This window comes from Lactuca saligna, chromosome 3, assembly GCF_052625555.1.
Source record: "Lactuca saligna cultivar CGN05327 chromosome 3, ASM5262555v1, whole genome shotgun sequence".
Taxonomy (NCBI): Eukaryota; Viridiplantae; Streptophyta; class Magnoliopsida; order Asterales; family Asteraceae; genus Lactuca; species Lactuca saligna.
In genome coordinates this window covers 28,413,966-28,440,248 of record NC_136419.1, presented here as the reverse complement: position 1 = coordinate 28,440,248, position 26,283 = coordinate 28,413,966, and the positions used below count along the sequence as shown (strand labels likewise).

General features: G+C 33.3%; 1 protein-coding gene and 1 long non-coding RNA gene across 3 annotated transcripts; one reads left to right on the top strand and one right to left on the bottom strand.

Moving 5' to 3' along the window:
• Positions 1-4,314: 4,314 nt before the first annotated feature.
• On the bottom strand, positions 4,315-6,005 carry LOC145033502 (mitochondrial import receptor subunit TOM20-like). Its single transcript, XM_078982097.1, has 6 exons — positions 5,827-6,005; positions 5,310-5,388; positions 5,063-5,232; positions 4,885-4,932; positions 4,691-4,807; positions 4,315-4,605 (listed from the first exon to the last, which is right to left on the bottom strand). Exons 1-6 carry the CDS (start codon positions 5,923-5,925, stop codon positions 4,492-4,494), a joined length of 627 nt encoding a protein of 208 aa, XP_078838223.1. The 5' UTR covers positions 5,926-6,005; the 3' UTR covers positions 4,315-4,491.
• Positions 6,006-21,793: 15,788 nt separating this feature from the next.
• Positions 21,794-24,278, top strand: LOC145033501 (uncharacterized). 2 transcript variants are annotated; one of them, XR_013677594.1, is made up of 4 exons: positions 21,794-22,280; positions 22,370-22,417; positions 23,825-23,939; positions 24,062-24,278. It is a non-coding gene; the product is annotated as an uncharacterized LOC145033501 (long non-coding RNA). The 2 variants fall into 2 exon arrangements; XR_013677595.1 differs by having other exon boundaries at positions 24,054-24,278.
• The last annotated feature ends 2,005 nt before the right edge of the window (positions 24,279-26,283 follow it).

Sequence of the window (26,283 nt, the reverse complement as noted above, 5' to 3'; positions counted from 1 at the left end):
AATGAATTAAGTATAAGTTTGTAGAATACTGCTATAGAACTCGATGCTTGCAATTAATCTTTTCCAGGTTTCTTAATTTCATATATTGTATCTTAATCATTTATATTGTTGCTATAAATTAATTAGCTACAAGTAAGAATGTTTGATCAAATTTTGTAGAAAGCTTGATGTTTGCAACCTCTAGTGAGAATGTTTAATCATTTTATTGATGCTTGTTGTTTGCCTAAATAAATAGATAGATTTGCCATAAACAAAGCCGTTTTTTAGCAAAAAAAAAATCTAATTTTAAGCCGGGGGAGCGGGGGCGGAAGCGGGGGCGATGGAGGTAACCGGGGCGGGACCGGGGGCTGTGTAAACGGGGGAACCGGAGGCGGGAGCGGGAGCGGGGGCAAAAGCTGATTTCGGGGGCGGGGGCGGGGGCACCTATTTCCGCTCCCGTTTGCCCCCGTTGACATCCCTAGGGATAGGAAAACTTCGTTATAAATTCATAACTTCCTCATCCGATGTCCGTTTTCGCCTATCTTTTTATCGTTTCACTACTATTAACGAGATCTTCGATTCTCGTTTAGATTGCTTCAGCTAAAAACCGCTCGATCTCAAATCAAGTATTCGGGCTGCATACCGCTAAGTCGAAACTTAGAAAAATCATAAATTTCTCATACGAAGTCAGATTTGGATGTTCTTTTTATGCACGCTCTCGGTTTAACGAACTCTTCAACTTTCGTTTAGATTACTAAGGCTAGATATCGTTCTTTCTTAAATTCGTATTTTACGTCATTCGGCGTCGTGCCGGTTCTGTTGCGAAACTTCGACAGGTCATAACTTCTTCGTTATAACTCGTATTTTGGCGTTCTTTATATGTACGGAATCCTTGTAACATATACTATAACTTAGTTAAGATTACTCATTATAAATTGTAATGACCAAAATTTTCAACAAAATTTAAACTTTCAAAAACAACCCATTTTAATAATGTTATTACAAAAAGGTTTTCAATACATTTATTATCAGAGTATTCCTAGAACCATGTCATAAACATAAACACGAGGAGCGGTACGATCATGCCTTCGCCTTGCCACGGTCTCCTGAAGAACCTGAAAAACATTAAACTACAACTGTAAGCCCGAAAGCTTAGTGAGATACCCCCAAAATACCAACCACATATACGCCCTTCCAGGCTACGACCTTCCGGTCCAAATCATAATGCCTTCCGGCCCATAACATAGTGCCTTCCAGCCCATATCATACATAGCATACATAACATAACAGAACATAGAACAACCATGCACTTCGGGTCTACTGTGTGACTGGTCTGCCGTATCGGGCCTTCATTCCACTAGGTCCACCCTCCAAGTCTAGTCATGTCCCTCGAGTCTACAGTGTGGTTGGTCCGCCCGCACCGGGCCTTCAACCCACCTGGTCCACTCTTTGAGTCTACAGTATGACTAGTCCGCCCGCATCGGGCCTTCAGTCGGCCTGGTCCACTCTCCGAGCCTCGGCACGTCTAGTCCGCCCTCGTGGGGCCTACAGCCTATCCGGACCGCTCGCTGGGCCTTCGGAACAACCGGTCCACCCTGGGTATCTTGGCCTACAGCACAAAGCAGGACCTGCCTCAACCCAACTCCAGTCCAAACAACCATGTGCACATAAACATACAATCATATAACAGGTCACACTCAACAAGCCAATCAAACAGATCACATAACATATCATCATCCTAACCAGGATACCGACCTAACCGGTCTCTAGCATATACCATCCTAACTACCAGGATGTAAACATATCAAAACAATAGCATAACAACAAATACCCGGATCTCAATCCGATAAAGGGTCGGCCTTGGTGCCTTAGACCCTGTTGATATAGTGAGGATAACTCACCTCGCGAATGCTGATACTCTGAACTGAAGAAGCAGACTCTCGAATCACCAACTTTCCGCAAATCCCGAACTCAAAAAGCTCTAAAGGATGGTATCTCTTCAAATCTACAAGCTCCAACCGTTCTTCTTCTTCTATGACAACTTCTCCTTTCTCCTTCTAGCTTTTCTTTTGCCAAAATGAGCTTTCCAAGGCCAAACACACCCAACAATGGAGGGAATACGGGTTTCTAGGGTTTCTGAGGTTAAGGGTGAGCTTATGGAGGCTAGGGTACGAACCAACATGTTCCTTATATAGTGGTGGCCCTTAAATTAGGGTTTGAGGTTTCTGAGAGTACGTTGGGCGTACTCACCTGGCCACCTCGCATCTTTCCTTTACTACGATAGGCGTACGTCCAGCTTACGTTAGGCGTACCCAGCCGAAACCCAAAACTCATGCATGGAACCCCTTTTTCCACTTTTCCAGTAAGAGCTATAATTAATTATCCTTTCCAAAACGCTGCAACTTCTCTACTCTAAACCTGCTCCCAATAGACTTTACATCCACACGAGGGTGACGAGAAGCCCTATGCTTCTAACAACATACACCAGCCCGAAACCTTCTCGGATAAAACCCATTTCCCGAAAAAGGACCAAAATTACCCTTCCTCTTAAATCTCTGGAACTCATAATTAAATACTTTAAGAACGGGGTGTTACATAAATAATCTTTCATCAAAAGTCATTTTTGACGTTTATCGTCTGTAAATTGACTAGACCTAATCTACAGGCATTACAATTAAAAAAGATGGTTTCAAATGAATGTGGTTTGAAGAAAAATGTATTAGTTAAAAAAAGAGAATTTCAAATGAATATGGTTTGAGGAAAAATGCTTCTATTATATGATATATGGATATAGATAAATATGTTGACTCTTCTCTTTTATTATCATGTTATGTAAAATTAGCACAACATACATTACTTTCATTAGCTTTTCCACGTCCCATGATCGAGTATTTAAATATGTGTCATTTCTCTTTTATGATTCCAAAAGTCTGTTCTACATCCTTCCTTGCCGTTTGTTGTACTGTTCTGAACAATTTTCTTTTTTAATTTTGTGGATATGTATAATATTTGACAAATATAACGTACTTTAAATATATATCATCACCAAGATAATAATCATACGTATACTTATTTTTATTCACAATAAAACGTAACTTGTGTGCTTTGCCATGTAAAATTTTGTTGAATATGATGCACAAAGAACATTCAATTCGTTATTTAACCCCGACCTACTGAAGTATGCATACCAAAAATATAGATCTTGTGACACACCTACTTCTAGCATTATTGTAGGATATCCATGATCTTTGTATGTGTATTGACATCGTCATGCATTCGAACAATTTCCCCACGCCCAATGCATAAAATCAATGGTTTCCGATCATTCCTTGGAAACATTGTTTATCGGTATGTGTTACAAATACTATAAACGATGTTTCCAAGGAATGATTTATAAAGAATTTGTAAAGATTTAAAAAAACAAAAAGAATATTATTTAAACGGTCAAATGACCTTGCCTCCGTCAACACCCGTAGTTCGTAACTTCAGCCAGCCACGATAACACCGACAGCGCCATCCTTGGGTTGGTGTTTACTCCGGTAACACGCATATCACGATTCCAAAAGGCATTAGAAATAAAAAATAGAAATATATTTGATTTTTCAATCTATTAAACATATAAACGTCATGTTCAAACTTCAAGAGTTTTCTATAAGTGTCCACTTATTTTTCAAATATAGATATGTTTTAAATTTTTTTCTTAATGTAAAAAATAGATGTGAAACTTTTGATAACAACATACCATCTTCCCTTCGAGCGACTTGGTCTCAAAGAATCGACGATTAATACTATTATTTTATACGTGGTTGCTCAAATGCGGGTACTAAACCTAAAACCCTAAATCGAAACTTTGCAAGAAATTGGTTAAAGACAACTATGAAGTTGGTTTGAAATATTACTTTTATCTTATGTTTATCATGGATGTCGAAGTCTAGCCCATAAAATGATAAATTTTGATTCTCTTATATATGATTCTAAATTTCTAATGCAAACAAAGCCTAATAAAAAGTATAAAAAAATATCATGTTTTATTTGTATGTACCTAAATTAAATAGGTGGAATTCAGAGAACTATACAACTTCAACTATAATACAACTAAGCAAGTATAAACTTGTGCACATTCAACTTGTTATCCAATATTATTGCTTAAAGTATTTTTGGGTTTACCAAAATTATTAGCAAGATGTAATAATCTAATTTATATAGCACTCAAACCAAACATCTTCAACTAAGTAAATTATTGAACTGAAACAAGCCCTCCTATTGCAACTAATACTAATCCACTACACAATTCTCGAACAAGCTATCAGTAATAGTGTGTGAATTACATTACCATTCTAGCACTTTTAATAACAATCTAATTTAATTTAATAACTTAACAAAGTGGAGAATAGAACAAAACACCAAACTGTATCTCAATACTAATGATTACATGGAGTTGAAAAGAATTTAACATCGAGCAAAGGATACAACATTTGCGTCCGTGGGACCCAAAAAAAAAAAAAAAAAATCTTATTTTGGCACGTTAGATTTGGCCATTCCAATCAATGTAACAACCCCAACTGCAAGGAATATCCACCCAAATATATCATACTTTAAATCACTGCTCTTCTTCTTTGAGGATTTCTACAACACATAACAACAATCAAAACATTAGCCAAAAAATAAAATAACACTTTGATATTATTTATTGGGGTTAATTTGATACAACCTTTGAATTTGAAAATGTAGTAGTAGTAGTAGTAGTAGATGTAGATCCTCCACCCAAAGACTGTTGAGATTGACTAAATCCTCCTTGTTTGTGGATCTCGTTGTGCAGATCAGATGCCTGGAAACATTATAAAAAATATTATTAATGAAACGAAAGAGTATAAAAGAATTCCAAAAATGTATTTAGAAAAATACCTTAGAAGAGTTTGCCAACGATTGAAGATAATGTTCGTTTCCTGGACACTGAGACAACAAGTGCGAGATCATAAACATTCAAAATTAGATCTAAAAACCAATTGATATTTCTGAGATTAATCGATTATGTTTATGAAAAAAATCAAAGGGAAAGATTAAAAAAAAAAAAAAAAAAAACCTCGTCTACTGCCTTTTGGAAGAATTCAGCTGCAAGATCGAATTGAATCTGAGCTTCATCATGATCAGGGGTTAGAAATCCTTGAGTGGTGTAAGCGTTTCCTAAGCACCATAGAGCCTCATGTTTTGCTGGATTGATGGATAGAGCTTCATCCAGCTTTGAAACAGCATCTGAATTTGTTTATCAAGTTCTTAGTAATTGATAAATTGATTATTGTTGTGTTCATGTGAAACTCTGCATAAAGTACCTTTGATCATCTTCTTTGATTCGTTGATGTCTCCAAATTGGGATAATTCCAGTAGAACTCCACCCCATTTTGTCAAATTCTGTTATCATTACAACAAGTCATATTGTCATTTCTCGGATCTAATATTCCAACAAGTGAGTTGATTTCATGAATTCAAACATACAAAAAGAATCATGTTGTATTGATGTTACTTAACAATTTGATATAAAAATCGAAAAACAATGATTAAATTTATATGGTTTGAATGGTTAAAATTTTATTTGACAAATAACTAAAGAGCACACTGAATCAAATCTTTTATCACTCATCTGTATCAGTTAATAAATATAAAAGCTTGAAGACCATCACTTACAAGAAAGTCCACTTATTAATCTTTAAGTCTGTATATATTAAAGGGTTAAGTTAATATTGGTTTAAAGTTTATACCAATTAATTAAGCAAACTATAAGAATAATAACAGAAAGAACATATCAAATAGAATCAACTGATAAATGAATTTAGTAATGAAGAAACTTACATCGACATCGTTAGGGTTCTTGGCGTATGCAGCTTCTGCGGTGATACGAGCATGTTCAAAGATCATGAGTCGTTCTAAATCATTTTGAGTTGGTTCCATCGTTATGGATGGATCCCTGTTTCGATGATTAAAACTGACTAGGGTTTATGTCTTTATGAAGAAGACGAAACTGTGGAGCAGTAGAGGGTTTTACTTATATGCCTACGTGTGTTGTCTTTCCATTTCATACGTGATCGGGCCGGCCGTATCCAAGGCCCATCAAAGTTTAAGGTTTATCTTATCCAATAGTTTGAATAACTTTAAAATAAATATTAATATTAGCATAAATAGGGATGGCAAAAAGGTCCAGATAGGAACCCAAAACCCGCACCCGTTTTGATCGGGGAATTCCTAAGTTGATCGGGGATGAAGAATCCCCGAATAAAAAAAGTGAGGAAGGGGATGGGGATGGGGATACCCCTAATCCCCGACCTTGGACCCGTCCCCGATATATATTAATATATAAAAGTAATACAAAACATATATTTATAGTACAATTTACAATACATAGAATTTTATCCAAGTAACCTAACTCATTAGTAATTTTTGGTTGAAATTATACTTTGTTTTTCTTTTTATATTATTTAAACTCATGTATGATTTTTTTTTTTTGTATTTTGTTCATTTATTTTACCTCAAATGTCACTTTGATAATTTTTTCTACTTGATTTCTCATGTATATATTTAAATATGGTAGAAAATTTATTAATATTTTATATGCAATCTATATATTTTTTATATTTTGTAAAATTTTTAAACTTATGCTGGTAAAATTGAAATTTAGATGTTTTCTTTACATAATTTTTTTCATATTAAATTGGCCAACTCTTTTTGTGGTTATTTTGAATTAATTTTTTTTCACACGTCATTTTATGAGTTTTCTATTTTATTAAATTTCACATAATATTTTAATATAATAGTTGCAATAAATATAATAATAAATAGATATCAATTCATTAATGAACTTACCTTTTAATTTTAAAAATTTCAAGTTAAAGCTCATTAATTTCTTTTGTTTATTTATTTAAACTAGTTTATAACCCGTGGGAATCACGGTTATACAATTAATTAAACTTTTAAAATAAAACTAAAAATTATTAATCAATTATTTTAAATAAATTATTAATTAAGAGATTTTTTTAGTGATATAAATATTAATCATTGATTTAAATAAATATGTGAAATTATATCACTTTATAATGTGTATTAAGTTTATATTAATTTTTATTCTAATGTTATTAATTTAATATAATTAGAGTGAGAAATTTAAATTTTGAAATTTGAAATGGATAATTAATAGGTTTTTAAATGTCATGTATTAATTAGGAAATATAATATGATGATAAATGACAAAATGAGAATAAAATATGCATTAATTAGGAGGCTTAATAAGATGATACTTGTCAAAAGCAGAATAAAACTATTCTTTTATTAGATAGAGAGATTATTTGTTTAAATTTAATAGATAAAAAACATTTCAATTATAATAATTAATTATTTTTTTCTTATAAATTCAAAGTTCTCAAATATTTTGACATTTATATTTACTTTTTTTTTTAATTTAACTCGTGTAATATATGAGTCTCACAACTAGTACCTAATTATATATCAAAATGCTCGGATGTGATAAATTATTAAATTGGTAATTGGATTGTCGGGGCTAATTAACATAGATAAAGTTTCTAATAAATGTAAAAATATTAGAATATGTTGAGTTAACTTCAAAACTTTTTTATTTAAACTTATAATATATTTAATTAAACTAATTTATATCTCGTGGGAACTACGGTTACAAAAATAATTAAATTTTTATAATAAAAAATCATAATTATTTTCAAAAAATTATTAATTAAACATAATTTTATAGGATTTTCAATATAGAAATACAAGTCATTATCGACAATCATAACCGAAACTATTCAAGATGAATTTAAATTTCACCTAAAAATTAGAGATCAAATAAATAATTGTCTAACTTATTATTAACATCAATACTTTTTAAAAAATAAAAAAAAAATGATGAGAAAATGACAATTGTCCTTTTTTATAGAGCATTTGAAAAAAAAAAAACATAAATTATGAGAAAATGATAAGTGACACTAATAACTGTTCTTTTATTAATATAGAAATATATGAATATATATTTATATAATTAAATAGCATGGAGATTTATTTAATAGAGTAAATTATAGTTTTGGTCACTATGGTTTACACCAAATTATATTTTTAATCAAACTTTTTAATTTTTTACAATGATTGTAACGTCCCAAAATTTATAACCAAAAATTTCATTTTTGTATTTATAAAACCATCAACCAAACATGTTTATAAAAAAATAATAAGTGAAATCAGAGTATGTCAACATTCATCCAAAAATAAATCAGAGTCAAATAAAGCGGAAATCATGGTGTGTGTGTGTGTGAGAGAGAGAGATGCGATCATCCAGATCTCTTCCCTTTCGAGCAGAAAATACCTAAAACATAAACTAAAAACCGTAAAAACAAAGCTTAGCGAGTTCCCTAAAATACCGCATACCATACATATACGTCAGCTCAAGGCTATAACGAGTCTATTTTACCCATGAGTCTATTTCACCTCTGAGTCTATTTCAACTCATATGTCAGCTTAAGGCTGTACCGAGTCTATTTCACTCTCAGGTCTATTTCACCCCCGAGTCATTTCAACGCAATCGTTATTTCAACCGCACGGGTCAATTTCACCCCCGGGTCTATTTCACCTCACATACATATAGTAAACAGGCATACAATCATACAACAAGAGTCACAAAGACAACTAGCACATCTAACCCTAGTATCCTACATTATAGTGAGCAAACTCACCTCGATCCGCTGATAAACAAATAGATGCTCGGGCTGTTGAACCATAGAATCCTCGTACTAATCAATAAAATAATACCCTTATCAATAATTGGGTCATAAATCATAATCGGGACTCTAATTCATTAAACACGACTCCTTAGGGTAAAAAGGTCATTTTACCCTTTCCTCTAATCGGCCCAAATAACCATGGCTCAAACCCAAAAGCACCTGAAGCCTAAAATAGCCCAAAACCCATAATTGGGAGTACATCGGGTGTACTTAGCTCGTACGCCCCATGTACTCACCCATAACCAAGTTAAGGGGTTCAAACCCAGTACTCATAACGTACATAAAAGTATGCTCGACATACTGGTATGAGAACTAACCCTCCAATGGATGGCTTAAACCCTTAAGACCCTTAGGTATAGACTTCATATCTACTCCAACTCAAGGTCTCAATCCATAAAGTCAGAAGCTTTAACCTTATGCATGGCTTAATAAGCCCCAAGACCCAACTTTAACACTTTATCCTCATAAAATGAGCATCAACCTTTGCATGGTTGAGTTAAGCCCATAAAGCCACCATTTTTATGCACAAGGGACCTCAGAAACACTAAGATCTAACATCCTAAGCTTTTGGAGTAGCTTAAACTCAGAAGAACAACTCAAAGGACCAAGATATGCCCAAAAACTCCAAGTTTTCTAGATCTAAGAAAAAATTCACCAAGCTAGGAACTTTATACCTTCTAGAGGATGGTGAATATGAATAGATTTTGGATCTACAAGATTAAATCCAACCAATGATCCTTCTCTAAGCTTCTTCTTACAAAAATCTCATAAAAATGCTCAAGAGGCTCAGGATATTCATAAATAGTGATAGGGTTCGAGATTGCAGGTTGAGAAGAATGGAGGTTGGATATGGGGAGGGTTCCAAGAGTTAATGATGCTTAAGTAGGTTCCAACCCAAAGAATTAGGGGTTTTCTCTTGCCAGCATACGCCCAACGTACCTACAAGTACGCCTAGCATACTAGCGTGATCATGCGACCTTCTATAGTCAGTACACCCAACATACTACCTGGTGTACGTCCAACGTACTGGATAAAATCCTAGTTTTCATTTAAACTTCAAAAAGCCATAACTTCTTCATTCCAACTTTGATTTCGGCGTTCTTTATATGCTCATAAAGGTAATGAGAATCCCTACACTCCTATCAACTCCCTTTTACCTCAAAACCTTCCAAACTTAAATTTGTAATTCATGAAAGGTATGAACCATCACTTTTACCATTATATCCTTGGGCTCCAAAGCACAAACTAAACTCTTGGATCACTTAACCTACATTACCCACATCCAAATATGTCTAAACCTCTATTTCCTCAAAGACTAAAGCCTTATGATAATTGATCTTTGAGTCACAACCCACAATTGGGAAACGACTCAAAACAAGGTGTTACAATGATTATACTTATGCATTCCAAAACTTGCACTTATGTTTTTTTAGGTTGTTACCATCTAAAATGATCTAGTAAATTCATATAAATGAAAGCTATATCCTTTTTATTTTTTCTTTTTAATTAAAACTTTTGAATAATACATGGACCATTTTTGTAAAAGCTAAGAATAATTCCCTAAGATATTGTAAGCCCCAATCTTCCTGATAGTTTTGTTTTTATTACTTCTTTTCATAGTTTATTTTTAGTTAAAGCCATCTCATTTTAGTTAATCTTCATGCATATTTTCTCTTTTTGTTATTTTTCTCTTTTACCGGGTGCTTTCCAGTCTTTTGAGCTTATTTGCAGGATTTATCGAAGACTATTTGTTATTGGAGGCGTGGAAGGAGTGCGGGACTTATGGAGGCTTGCGGTTTGCTTGTGGACTTGAGGTGGTACAATTGGACTCGGTGTCAATATAAGCAATAAGTGCATTGGACTTAATCTTTGGACACAAACTCAACCTATGGAAGATTGAAGGAGTGATATGGGCATATTTAGTCATAAGAATCATGAATGATCTTAATACTTTATGTTAATTTTATCTCAAATAATGAACCCAAGGTGCTTAATTAGCTTAAATATTTCATTTTCAGCAACAAAGACATGCTCGAAAGGAAAATGAAGCGGAATTGGCGATTGGAGGCTTGGATCTTGGATTTTGAAGAAAGAAGGATGTTGCTGGACAGCTTCACCCCTTGTCAGTGTTTTGGCCATATCTCATGAACCGTAACTCTGATTGACAAGATTAAAAATGTTCTAGAAACTAGACACAATTTCGGACGACTTTCATGTTTTGAGAAAATGTTGATTCGAAACGGACTCGGCGAGTTGGTCAGAAGTTTCGCGATTCTTGACTTTGCCTTTTCGTACACGGGATTTTAAGTGATGGTCTCGGCGAGTAGGTCACTGGACTCGCCGAGTAGCCCCTTTTTTCAGAATATATATATATATATATATATATATATATATATATATATATATATATATATATATATATATATATATATATATATATATATATATATATAAACGCTTCTCATTCGAACCCTAACGAATGGGGGAAGTTTAGGACGATTTTTGGAGGCCAGAAGGGTTCTTAGAAGCTGTGGTTTTCGAGATTTCAACTTAGATATCAATTTGGAATAAGATCAAAGGCAATAACACACTACTTTCATCATAATCTTTTGCATAAACCATGTTTTAATCATTAGATTATGTTTTTAGTTTGTTATTTGTTGTAGACATGAGCTAAAACCTTTAAACTTCTATTTGGGGAGACAATATCGATACTATGGTTTGATTTAGGGTAGGATTAATTTAATATTGGTGATTTTGTTGATTCTAGCTTGTTAAAGAACCTTATGTGTGTATGATAACTATTTTTTTGTTAATAGGAAGATAATTAAGTTGCATGAACATCTCTTAGTTGTTAACCTCATATGTTTATGTGACCACTTTGTCATATGTCTAGGATTAAGGAGCATGAAAATAGAATTAATAAGAAAAATAGGTAAATTCATGTGTGAGCTTGTGTGATGACCATCAACAAGAGGTTAACTAAAGGACCAAATTAGTTAACCATTACAAGTCTAAATTAACCCGAATAAATAACCTAGTGAATTGAATTAAATTAGACAACTGGCCACTGTTTGAGTTACTTTGTTCTCTAAGGATTAGTGCAGTGAACATGAATCTAATAACTTGAATCGGTAGCCAATAAAAGAATTAATCTATTGCATTGTTACCATAATATCAACCATAGGATCAATTGAGTTGAACTAAACAGAAGTTCCCTTCGTTATTGAATTTAGTTGAATCTTTGTTTATCTAGTTCTTAGTTTCTTAGTTTAAGTTTTAGATAATTGCTTAAGTTTCTAGTCTTGCAAAACTAGATAAACCCCCTTTCTATTACTTGTTTTATTTAGATAATATTAGCATTTATTTTAATTGTTTACCGTTCCCTGTGTTCGATACCCTACTTGCTTGAACTATATTACTAATCGATAGGTACACTGCCTTTCATGTGTTTATTTTGTGTCTAAGTTAGTAGGATTAAAACTATTTGGTTTTACACATATCAAGGAGCATTGGATCAATCATTGAGGCTTTGGAATGGCACAAATGGGCTCTAAAGAGTTATGCATGTGGGCTGAAGTGTGAATGAGAAGATTGGGCTAGCTTGTATTTTAAATGACCCAAGTCCCACATTCAGCATGACCCACGCGGTCCGTGTGGACCCATACACGGTCCGCGTGAATTGTGTTGAGTTGATCCCGAGTTTTGACTTGTTGACTCTATTTGTGGAAGTTTGGTGGGTAGCTTTTGGCACCTTTTTGAATCCAGAAACCAGCTCCCTTTTGCTGGAGATTGGAGGTATTATGGCACATTATCACTTGAAGAACACACACAATTCTCTCAGAAGAAGGCTTTGGAAGATTTGAAGAGTTTTGGAAGATTAGTGTTATTTCCTTCCATATTGCAACTAAGACAATGTTTGGTACCACTAAACTATATTGCATTTCTTTTACTTTGGCCATGCTTAGCTAAACTTTCATTTGGTTGATTAGGGTTTAACCCATGGATGATTAGTTGCTTTGAAGACTTATTATTATCTTATGTTTGAAGTTTATGGAAATGTTTTCTAGTTAAACATCTTGTTGTGTTTATTTATCTTTGATCATGAGCTTGGATGAATTAATGCTTATTTTTGTTGACTAATTTATTGGTTAAGTAATGAACCCTCAAATTAGTAAGCAACAAATGGTTTATATGTTTGTTTTCATGTCATTTATTTAGACAATGGAAATGTTTCCTCCATAATAATAATGTAAGAATTTGATTATCTTTTGGACTTGGTAACTCTTATAACTTAAAGCTAATTGATTTTCACAGGATTATATGCTTCATAGATTTGTGACTTTAATTAAGGGAATGTGTTAGAGCTTCTCTAACCATTTTAATACCTAAGAAGAGTTGAGGTAATTTGTTCTTATGAATTGCTATAGTCAAGTTAAACCAATTCACAAGTGTTATTCCATTTAGTCTAATGATAAGCAAACCATGTCATCCATGTGGAGTATCCCAAAATCAACCAATTTCACTTCATTTAATTTAATAAAATCTTTTACTTGTTTACTTGTCATATTTACATTCTAGCTAGTTTTAATTTTGTCAAACAATCAAAAAGAATTAACCCCCCCCCCCCCCGGTTTTACTTTTAAATTTGTTTTACAAGTATTTTACAAAGAGATTTTTCATAGAGTCGTAAAATTGAACCAATCTCCGTGGATACGATCCCTTTACTACTATACACTATTTTAATGTGTAATATTTAGGGTATTTATTTTGTTGGCCTCGACAACCACCACTTCCCCATTAATAACACTTTTACTCTCCCTCTTTTTACATTTGTCGTGAACAATAAGCAACTACAACTCCCCTGGTGCGGCCCTAGAACCTACACCCTTCTCTCATCATCATCTCCATCTCCCATAATTTATTTGATGAATAACATATTATATTTTAAAAATCATATTTATAATTATTCTCTTAATTGAAAATATTGAAATTGAAATTGTATGTGAAAATCTTTAATCCTTATGTGATTTTCATTAATTCCATGATTTGGATTTCAGGGGAGGAAGAAGAAAGGGATGTGTAGGGTGGATTTTTTATTTTTTATTTTTATTTTTGAGCGTCAAGATTTGGTTCAATGAAGTCTTGGGAAGAAAATGTATCTACTCATCTCTTATGGTCTCCATTAAATACATTATTTATCCTACGTTCTTTGGTTTCTATCTTTGTAACATCTAATTATTCAGGTATCTATTTTAACCCTTGAATTGTGCTTTATTTTCAAGATTAGTCCCCAATGGCAATTTCATAATTTTGGAGTCAGCTTGGGTACGCGGGGCGTACACCTTCATATGCAGGGCGTACCCGGGTTCGCATTAGTACGCTACGCGTACACTGGTATGCAGGGCGTACACAGACAGGGTGCAAACCCTAAATTTTAGGGTTTAGACCATATTTAAATACATTTATGGCCACATGCACCTTCTTATCTTCAGCCTCCTTCCTTATTCTGAAACCCTAAAGAGTGTTAGTGCATTGTGACACTTGTAGAGCCATTTTTGGTGTCATTTAGAGCTTTTGGAGTAGAAGGAAGAGCATTGAGGTTGTGGTGCTTCACTCAAGGCTTTGGAAACGTCATCTTGTTCCCATTTTGCACCTTGTGGAGGTAAAAAGCTTCAGCCTTGGTGTAGAAATCTTATAGATCTAGTTTTAGCTCAAGGTTGTTCTCCTTTTTGTCCCAAACTTGGTCTTTGTGAGTAGAAGGTACTACAAGGAATTTGAGTTTTTTCTTTCAAAGGTTCTGAGGGGTGTTAAGTCATAAAGTTGGATTTTTGGTCATTAGTTTCTCTCTATGCAAGTGTTAGATTGTGTTAATTGGTTAAGGGACTAGGGTTTTTGGATTTAAGGTCTTTATAGCCATGCTAAACCATAAAGTTGGAAACTTTATGGTTTAAACATATTTTGTTTCCTAGATATGAAATTTGTACGTGGGTGCTTATGGAATTAAACGCTTAAAAAGAGGGGTGGTGAACAATCGCGTACATCGGGCGTATCGAGGGGTACGATGGGCGTACAAAGTCGGCTCCCCGATCCTTGGTCAACTGTGAAGTACACCCCATGTACACAAGGAGTACGCCCCACATAATGACTAAGTCAACCTGGTTGACTTTGACCGGATTTTCTCAAGGGTTTAACCTAGGGGTATTTTAGGTATTTTGGCATATAAGTTGAGTTTGTGTTATTGAATTTATTAAGGTGGTTGGTAAAGTTGATCTCGAAGCGGCGTGCTATCCAGTTTGGTTATATGTCTATAATGTGAGTTTTCTTACTATATCCATGGGTCGAAGGCACTAATGTCATCCCATTACTTGCTACGTGGTATGTTAGTTGTCTTTGTGATGATTGTATGAAAGACCAGGATTTGGCCCCTGACACTTGTATGTGAGACCGGGATTTGGCCCTCGGCATTGCAAGGAAAGACCATGGGGGTAGCCCATGACACTTGTATGTAAGACTAGGATTTGGTCCTTGGTATTGCAAGAAAACATCATGGGGGTAGCCCATGTAACTTGTATGTAAAATCGGGATTTGGTCCTTGGCATTGCAAGGAAAGACCATGGGGGGTAGCTCATGGCACTTGTATGTAAGACTGGGATTTGGCCCTCGACATTGTAAGGAAAGACCATGGGGGTCGCACATGACACTTGTATGTTATGAGATGTGATACTTTGGGGAACTCACTCAGCTTTATGCTTACAGTTTATGTTTATGGTTTCATGTACTTCCGGTTGCAAAAGGGAAGGGCCTGACGTGATGACACAACATCCTCTCCTCATGATTTCTGCATTTGATATATTTGTACTCTAATGTTTTGAATATTAATATTATGACACATAATAATTGTGAGAAACACATGAACCTAGCCATACACACACATGTATATATATATATATATATATATATATATATATATAGCTAGGTTCAAATGTGGATTGACATCTATTCTGCGGACGTTTCGATAGTGCTATTCTGTGACAATGACAAAAAAAATATATGTTATTTGATAATATAACTACGTTCAATCTTACATAACAGTTGTCATTATCACACATTCTCACTAATTAAATCGTCTATAAGGTTATTATAGACTTTTTATTATTATTCTCATTATGTTAGAATGTTTATTGAGTCGTATTCTGTAAGAATGAAAATGAGTGAAAAACGACGTGTGAGAAGAAAAATGAATAAAAATTAGTGAGAATACATGGAAATAATGATAGTTGTGTGAGGTTGAACATATTCGCATTACTGAACAACTTATTCTCTTAGTAATTTTCATAAAATAGTATTGTCCACACGTCCGCACAATAATTCTCTATCCATATATATATATATATATATATATATATATATATATATATATGTGTGTGTGTGTGTGTGTGTGTGTGTGTATATATATATATATATATATATGAAAATAATCAAATGAGAACACCAAAAAGGTTGAGAACGTGAGAAGTTTATCAATCAATCATTTTATAAGACATATTAATATTTTTGTATTTAGGTTAAATTTTTAAATATTAATATTAAATCTTAATCGCCTAAACTCTAGCAATCATAATATTTACCTAAAAAAAGTGAAAAAATAATAATTTTTTTTCTTTTTAAGTTATTGGAGTACGTAAATAGGTTTTTATTACTTTTTTTTTCAAAAAAAAAAAAAAACAAAGTTATTTACTTAAAAAATAAACTAAAATTACAATCACAAATTAATACATTTTTTTACAAATAAAAAAACCTTACGAAATCCAATGTCTTTTTTCATCAACTGGAAATAAATTTTTTCTAAGAATTCGTCATATTCTCACGAGTAAATTACTAAAATCGTCCCTGTGGTTTGGTCAAAATTGCACGTTTTATCCCTAACTTTTTTTTTTGCACTCGGATCGTCCTTGTGGTTTGATTTTGTTGCGTTTTTTCGTCTTTGTGGTTTGATTTTATTGCATTTTTCATACCTTACATACATAAAGTTAGGGACCAAACATGCAACTTTTACCAAACCATAGGGATGAAAAACGTAACAAAATCAAACCACAGGGACGATCCGAGTGCAAAAAAAATTTTAGGGACCAAACATGCAATTTTGACCAAACCACAGGGACGATTTCAGTAATTTACTATATTCTCACGAAATGAAAACTTTAATCACAAATGACTACATTTTTATTCACAAATGAGTATAGCTTTAATCACAAATAAATATAGACTTTATCACAAACGATTAAACTACATCTAGAAAATGGTGAACACTCTCATCTATTCAACAAAGAGAGAAACAACTCTAATCATTAATGAATACAATTCCATCACAAATGAATTTAGCTATAATCATATGAATACAAAACAATAAACCTTTAAATCATAAATGAATATAAATACATATGTGTGACTATCTTTATCAGAAAAAAATCTCATAAGTAAATGTTCTTTGAAGAGAATAAACAGGTTCATTAGAAGGCAAGAAGATGAAAATCATAATGATAATAACTGGCAAAAATTGAAGCAAAGCGTGTATGTTAAACCCATCCGACCCGTTTACACCTTGTAACATCCGTAAAATACAACCAATTTAAAATTTTCAAAACAACCTGATTTTCATTAAAATGTTTACAAAAAGGTTTTCAATACAAATCATTTGAGTATTCCCAGAATCACATTGCTACAAAATCATGAGGAGCGGTACGATCGCGCCTTCGCCTTGCCACAGTCTCTTGGAGATCCTGAAAAACATTAAACCACAACTGTAAGCCCGAAAGCTTAGTGAGATACCCCCAAAATACCAACCACGTATACGCCCTTCCAGGCTACGACCTTCCGGTCCAAAACATATAAAACATACATAACATAACAGAACATAGAACAACCATGCATATCGGGTCTACCGTGTGACTGGTCCGCCGTATCGGGCCTTCAGTCCAACGGATCCATCCTCCGGGCCTAGTCATGTCCTTCGAGTCTACAGTGGGGTTGGTCCGCCCGCATCGGGCCTTCAACCCACCTGGTCCACTCTCCGAGTCTACAGTGTGACTGGTCCGCCCGCATCGGGCCTTCAGTCGGCCTGGTCCACTCTCCGAGCCTCGGCACGTCTGGTCCGCCCTCGTGGGGCCTACAGCCTATCCGGACCGCTCGCTGGGCCTTCGGAACAACCGGTCCGCCCTGGGTATCTTGGCCTACAGCACAAAGCAGGACCCGCCTCAACCCGTCTCCAGTCCAAACAACCATGTGCACAAAACATACATTCATATAACAGTCATAGCCAACAGACCGAGCAAACAGATCACATAGCATATCATTACCCTAACCGGGTTACCGACCTAACCGGTCACTAGCATAGCCTCACTCTGTATATCGGGAAAACTGACCTTAACAAGGCCTCCTAGCATGTACCATCCTAGCTACCAGGATGCAGACACATCAAACAATAACATAACAACCATAACCGAATCTCAGTACAATAAAGGGCCGGCCTTGGTGCCTTAGACCCTGTTGATATAGTGAGGATAACTCACCTCGACACTGCCGGCTGAAAAGATAAGACCCCGCTGCTCCGAACTCTGGCACGAACTCCTTCACTAAACATCAAAACATACAACTCCTTAAATACTCTTAATTACCAAAATACCCCTGGAAAACAACTGGTCAACCTTGGACGAGTCAAAGTCAACCCCTAACTGACCCTACTCGCCGAGTCGCCCCAAGACTCGTCGAGTCCAACAACTCTGAGTCCACTCGTACCCAACTCACCGAGTCATCCCTTGACTCACCGATTCATCGACTCAACCAGAAATATTGGGACTTCCTCGGCAAGACTCGCCGAGTCCATATGGACTCGTCGAGTCCAAGGCCATCTTCAACCTACTCGCCGAGTTGTTCTTCCAACTCGTCGAGTCCCAGGCCATCTTCAAGTAACTCGTCGAGTCCACCTATGTGACTCGTCGAGTACCACCGCTCTGAATCCATACAGAAGCATCGCAGGCCATGCAATTGATCCAAAACATAGATCCAACCTCCTACAATCCATCCATCACGTAAAGTGGCAAACTTTACGTGAATCTAACGAGATCTGAGCCATATTCACCTTAAAACCAAGGTTTGGGACATGGTGGCTTCACTTAGCACTCAAACACAGGAACTTTAATGCACTCCAGGCCTTCAATATTCCAGATCTGAGGTAGCAACCTCAGATCAATCCTCCAAACTCCAAAACATTCCAAGACATACTCCCCACAAACCCCAAAATGATGAAACTAGGAATGCACAGCCTAAGGACGAAGATATTACCTCCAAAAGATGCCTCAATAGCAGCCAAACTCGAATCCAAGCAAAGCCCTTTGATCCAAGCCACTTCTCCTTCAAGATCTCTTCAAACAACACCTCTCCAAGCTCTAATTTGCTCCACAAATGATCTCTCCACGAATTTAAGGTTTCTGGAACTCAAGGGGGACATAAGGGAGGCTGTGGAGGAGTATAATGCTCTTTATATAGGGCTCAACCCTGGAATTTAGGGTTTTCTCCATACAGCACCTACTCGCCGAGTCCATCCCATGGACTCGCCGAGTAGGCCACTTGACACGCGACCATGACTGCGACCTGACTTGCCGAGTCAGCCATGGTCTCGCCGAGTCATCCTCTAAACTTGCACTTTCAGCCCTTCAACTCTACTCTTGCGATTTCGGGATGTTACACACCTGTTCTTGTACCCATTCTAGGTCCAAAATTGAACCCGATGAATTGAGTTGTGGTTCTTGGGTTCATACCATAGAATTTTTTTTGAAAATCTCGTTGCATCACCTTCTTGATTGTTGAATAAGCCATTGAAGGCATCTTCAGATCCTGGTGCTTTGTTCTTGTCAGGATGAACTTTCAAATAGTGTTTCTTGTAAGCTTTTCTAACATCTTCAACACCAGAAGTTTTCTCGAGCCCTAGGATATTGTAATAATCTTTTTTCCTTCTGATATCCCTCACGATTGTGATCTGTTCTTTTATACATGACCCGGATGAACATCCAGTTCCCGGAACCCTACGCCGACCGTTAGCACCGGAACACGTACTTGTATAGATTTGGGTTCCATGGTGTTCGATTGTGAGGAAGGTGATCACAGTGATATACAATCGCTTGAAGATGACTTTATTGCTTGACTTGATGAATTAGGTAGAAGATGATGAAGGCTGTAGAATGCATTCTCCCTTTGCGTTAGCGGCTAGGTTAAAGAAATAGAGAGGGAAAACGTATACATAGAGGAGAGAGAAAGGTGGAACAAGTGGGTCAGATACATGATATTCAGGGATCAATTAAATATAAATTACTAATTTAGCTTATAAATTGGTTGGTCAAGAATTGTTCTCACGCTCTCAACCTTTTTGGTGTTCTCATTTAATCATACTATATATATATATATATATATATATATATATATATATATATATATATATATATATATATATATATATATATATATATATATATACTAGGTTATAACCCGTGGACACCACGGATTAGAAAATAAAAAATAATTTTATTTAAAGTGATACTTAATAATTAAGCCATGATAATAAAAATGTTAATAAGTAATAAATATAGAAGTTTTATCAGTAGTTTCACTATGATATGATGATTCGTAAAATTATGAAAATATAGTGGTTTGAATATCCGATCGGCAATTTGTATTTGTAGATATATTAAAAAAAATATGATTTTTGTAGAATTGAATCAAAATTTCAATAAAATATACACAAAAATTGATATGAATAATAAAATTTAACAAAGTTTTTACAAATTTCTAAAAAGTTCTTTATACACAACATAAGATGTTTTATTTGTTAGTGTGTCATCTATATCTAAAATTAACAATTTTAATTTCAAGTATGACTTTTTATTTTTTTTCATCACTGTTTAGCATTCGTGACATCAATGTTCTTCTCTAATAAATAATGAAAAATAATAAAGTAAAGTTAAAAATAAAATTATTAATAATTTCATAATAGGATTAGAGACTATTGGAAACTCCTATAATTCATTTAAAATATTTATGATAGTTACAAAATCAATATTGACATTATACCAAATATTAATTCATTTATATATTAATGGTACTAAAAGTTAAATATATAAAATAAAATAATAATAAGTTTAAGTCTATACATACATTAATCCCTCCACCCACCAAACACACACCTGCTGCCTACATTGTAACACACAAACACGTATATTAATCATACAACCCAATATGTTGCCCTAACCCTATCACCGTAACCCGCCAATTTACTTCTCGGGCACCACTGCCAACCCTTGTTCCTTCTCTATTTTTCAAAGCAAACCCAATCTCCGCATCGGTCGATCAAACATCAGAAGCAGAGAAATCAAATATTTATATTTGAAATACATTCATTAAGCACCTTTTGCACAATTGATTACAAATCATGACGAAACTTTTGAGATTGAAAGTGATTTGGGTCTAATGGCGGTAAGATTCAACAAATTACTCCAGGAACTGAACCTCTTTGTTCATTATTTTAATATCTTTATAAAAATTTACATGTAGTAAGTTACATGTTGAATCTGCAGGAATTATCTCTTTGATGATGATAGACACATAAAGTAGAAAGACAAAATATTGCTAAGAGCGAGTATGAAAGAAATTATTAGGTACTTTTAATTTAATTTTTTCAGCAACTATAACTTGAAATTTTGGGATTCGATATTTCTAAATATTAGGCGATTTGGTTCAAGGTATTGTTTTGATACATTTCAAATAAATAAGAATTTGATTTTACTAATTTACCTTTCATATTTGATGAAGACTTGCTGAATCTCCTTCAAATATGAAAAATTGACTACGAAACTTAATGTCCAAATATAATCTATATTTTATCTTGTTGGTTTTGGGAATATAAACATATGTTGCAAAAAAAATAATAACGTAGACATTAAAAAAAAATAAAGCTAAATAAGATTAATGGACCACAAGTCAATTAGGCACTTTAGATTTGCTCCATAGGGTAGTCAATTTACAAAAATTCCAATGATTAATTATATAAGAACATTTTGTGTTAATGCTTATATTGTAGTTATGATTATTTGGGGTATGGAGCCTCCACTGGCAAGGTAAGCCAAGATTCAAGATGTATTTCGTTTTGGTTTTTTCTTCCTATATGTTACTGTGAAGGGTATTTTACACATTTGGATACAAGCCGAGTGCTTTGATTATTTTATTGGCATTAGTATATATGCAGAAAGAAAGAGTGAGCTTAATTTGCAACCAATACATACTATGACATACAGGCTGTTTACAATTGTTTAAAAATATTATGGAATCAAGCAGGAGACATGATCTTATATGCACAACCGGTTTGCAGTGGGCCCATGTTACACCTGGCTTCTCGACTACAAAAATTGAGGAGTTTTGTTATACATAGTGCTATAATTTCACGAATAAGTGACATTCTGGTTCGATTTTTTTAAGGTAATTCACAATTTTCACTTCAACTATTTGTCCCCCAATTCATTCGTGCTTCAATTTGTTCATCCTGTTTTCTTTTGTTTTTGATACAGAGTATTGACAAAGCACAGAAACTCAATTTCCTAGTTCTAATCATCAATGTAAGTCTCTTTTTACCCATTAACTGATGTCTGGATAAACTTAGTAAATGTTAGAAATAGCAACTTACTTTCATTTATTTGCGTATTATAGCATCATATTTCTAGTTTTCTATAGTACAAAGTTGTATTTTCATTTTTTTTCACTTAAAATGATTGTAATTTGAGAAGGTGCAAGATTAATAAAAAGGGTAGCATTGTTCTTTTTCAATTTAAAAGAAATCATGGCAGCTTTTTTCACAAGATAACTTGGTAATTGCAAACTTCAATGTCAAGATTAATATGAAATAAAGTTAAATCGTAAATATAATTTTACTTTTATATTTATAATCAAAATAAAAGATTTATTACATAAAACAAAGTCCAGTTTGTAATCAAATTCAAACAAAAAATCGTATCATTGTAATTTGAGTGGGTGCAAGATTAGTAGAAAAGGATAGAATTGTCCTTTTCTATTTAAAAGAAATAATGGCAAAAGTATATTGCCATAAATATTACTTTGATTAAAAAAATGAAAAACTTAAACTTTATGTTAAATTTGTATTAAATGTAATCACCAATTACAATAATTATGATAAAAAAATGCAATAAAACTGATATTATTTCTGAACATGAACAAAGAGGACAAATATGCCCTTTTGTTTATAGTTTATGAAAAAACAAAAACAAATGGTAGGAAATACAAACATATATCATACTACATAGATAAACTTTATGTCTGATAAACAAAAAATATGATGCCATAACAAAAAAATCCAATTTATAAATACAGAATATTTTATGAATGTAACACAGACAAACCATTAAAAAAATCCTCAGTAACAAATGTTTGAACCTTCTAGCACACAATGTGAAAATACAGCCATGCAAAATAAAAATTTGTAATTGTTCTTTAAAAGTAACAATTAAATTCCAAATTCATATCCAAATCAAAACGCAACCACTTTTTTCTAACTTTAACTTCAAAATACCTTTATGAGGTAAATTTGTTTTCATAATGAAAGTACAATGTCTAGATGCTTAATTGATTTATAAATCAACGTCTAAAGAAATAATCACAATTTATTTTTTGCATTTTTTATCATAATTGTTGTAATGTTGATTACATTAAATACAATTTTAACAGAAAGTTTAAGTTTTGCATTTAAACATTATATTAAAAGAGTTTTAAAAAAATCGTTACAACAGAAAAATATTATTTATGAAAACACCGTTACACCAATTATGCTAAAAAATGACAAATACTGAAAAACCAGATCACGAAGAGCATAAAAACTTTGGTAATCTTGATTTCTGGTTCTTTATTCTAAGAATAATAAAACGATCTTAACATTAAATGGTGTATAATTGTAATAATAAATCTGACATTGCTAAATCGTGTATTGGTAAATGGTGTTTTTAACTAAACAGTTAGAAGAAGAAGAGGACGAAGAAGAATAAGGAAAAGATGAAGAAGAAGATCGGTCATATTCTGAAAACATGACAAATACTGCGAAACCAGATCACGAAGAGCATATAAACTTTGGTAATCTTGATTTCTGGTTCTTTATTCTAACAATAATAAAATGATCTTAACATAATGTTAAATAAATACTACAAATTATTTTGAAAATACTAACCTGATATGTCCTTATGGAAGCGTTGCAGGATTAAGATGGCGGACGATGATTAAGAAGTAACCCTGGTACCGACAGGATGCAATCAAATAATTAAGTTAGCAAGTTAAATGATTGAATAAATTACGTTAAAAATAGTGAAGAAGAACTAAAGATCAATACTGTTTGCATAGAATTCTCTGAAGTAGAATACTGAAAACAAAAGAAACGTATAAATGGTATGTACTTGTATATATTTTGGTATTTCATAATTTGGTGCAGATTTTTTGGGATTTATTCACTGGAAATTATTTAATTTCCAATCATAATAAACAAACTTCCATATTAAATGGGGTATTTGAAATTTGAAACTTGAATAACCGATATTTTCATATTATTTGCAGATCTTTTATTCTTTTTAATTATTTGATTGCATTTGTAGATATTAGTTTTTTCCGGATTTATTGTCCCCAATTGAACTGAATGGCATTTATGTAATTACACTTGAAAAAAAGAAGCGGGAAAACTGACTTTTAGGAGGTTAGGAGAATGACACGTGGCGTTATTCTACTTATTTATTAGGATAGGGGATATATATATATATATATATATATATATATATATATATATATATATATATATATATATATTATAGCTAATTTATAAAATAGGACACAAAAATATTATGCTTTTATTTTTTTAATACTATATTAGTTTTTGTTTCAACTTGAATAACATATTTTTCACTTTTATTAAATTTCATTGGGATCTTTCTAGATAACATGGTTTGCTATATTTAGTTGGAAAATACGAAAATCGAAAAAGTATTAAAACTTAGTTTATTTATAAAAATGAAAAATATAATGTCATAATCAAAAAAATAAAATAAATGCATAACGTATTTTGTATAATTAATTGAAATTAAAATTAAAATTAATATTAAAAAGAGTAAATTACATGAATGGTTCCTATGGTTTGGGGTAATTTATGTGTTTGGTCTCTAACTTATTTTTTTAACTTAGAAAGTTCTTACTATTTGTTTTTATTATACGCTTGATCTTATTGTTTGTTTTTGTTATGCGCTTGATCTCTATATTACCTAAAAAAGATTATTATTTAAATAGGGAAATATAATAAGACATCTAAGGTAAGGTGTCAATGTGAGGATGGTGAGATTTTGGGCGTGTTTATTTAAATAAATTAAAAAATCAATGGTAAAATAACTTTTTTAGGTAAGATAAGGACCAAAAGTGTAACAAAAACAAATAGTGGGAACCTTCAGAGTTAAAAAAATAAGTTAATGACCAAACGCACAAATTGTCTTAAACCATAAGAACCATTCGTGTAATTTACTCTATTAAAAAACACAAAGTTCGTCTTGAAACAAAATAATAATGTCAAAATAAAAAAGTAAAAGTAAAGATATAGTAGTATCTTTTGAAATCAAAGTGGTTTGTGCAACTTACCTACAATATTTGCCTCAAACGGCCAAACCACTATACAACACTCGCTCTCTATTCGCTACATTTCGGTTCTTTTCAAGGTCCTAAATCCTCTCTCGTCGGCTTGAACAGTAAGTTTTCTCCTTTTGATCTTGTTTTGTCAAAGCAAATCGTTGTTTATAGTTGAATAATTACATCTTATTTTTCATTTGTATCTGGATTTCGGAAATTGTTTGATTCTATTGCAATTCATATTTAAATGATATTCTGATTAGATTTCGTTGTTTTTAATCTCTAATCGAGGATTGATTTGTTTTTTACAAAGAAATTGATGAGTAACGCCTGTTGAATTTTAATGTAAGTGTCGGCATTGTGTTGCTTTAGTCGTTTTCATGTATAGAGAATTGATGCGAATGAATCGTTTACTGATCGCAATCTTGTAGTCAATCGGAAACTCGATAGATTGGTGGATCCGATTCGAACTAATGTGTCAATTGAATGTATATGGTTTTTTAGAGGTTTGTCCAAATTAATTTCCTAATTTTAGGGTTCCAGGCTGTTATAATCTTTTTCACAAATTAGCTCTAGCAATTAACTCCGAAATCGTCTGGTGATGCTGTTTATCCTTTAATTTCTTCTTCTTCTTCTTCTTCGTGTTGATAGATGGACTGGCAAGGTCAAAAGGTAACAGAGCAACTGATGCAGATAGTGTTGGTGGTGTTTGCGATGGGAGCATTCTTGACAGGGTATATCATGGGATCGTTTCAACTGATGATGTTGATATATGCTGGAGGTGTTGTTCTAACCACACTAATCACCATTCCTAATTGGC

Bases quoted from the DNA above. Each gene is read 5' to 3' on its own strand.
- LOC145033502 (XM_078982097.1), bottom strand. From the start codon at position 5,925: ATGGAACCAACTCAAAATGATTTAGAACGACTCATGATCTTTGAACAT. The intron at 4,808-4,884 runs GTATTTTTCTAA...TAATGTTTCCAG, and splicing joins CGTTGGCAAACTCTTCTAAG to GCATCTGATCTGCACAACGA. The intron at 4,606-4,690 runs GTTGTATCAAAT...TATGTGTTGTAG, and splicing joins CTACATTTTCAAATTCAAAG to AAATCCTCAAAGAAGAAGAG.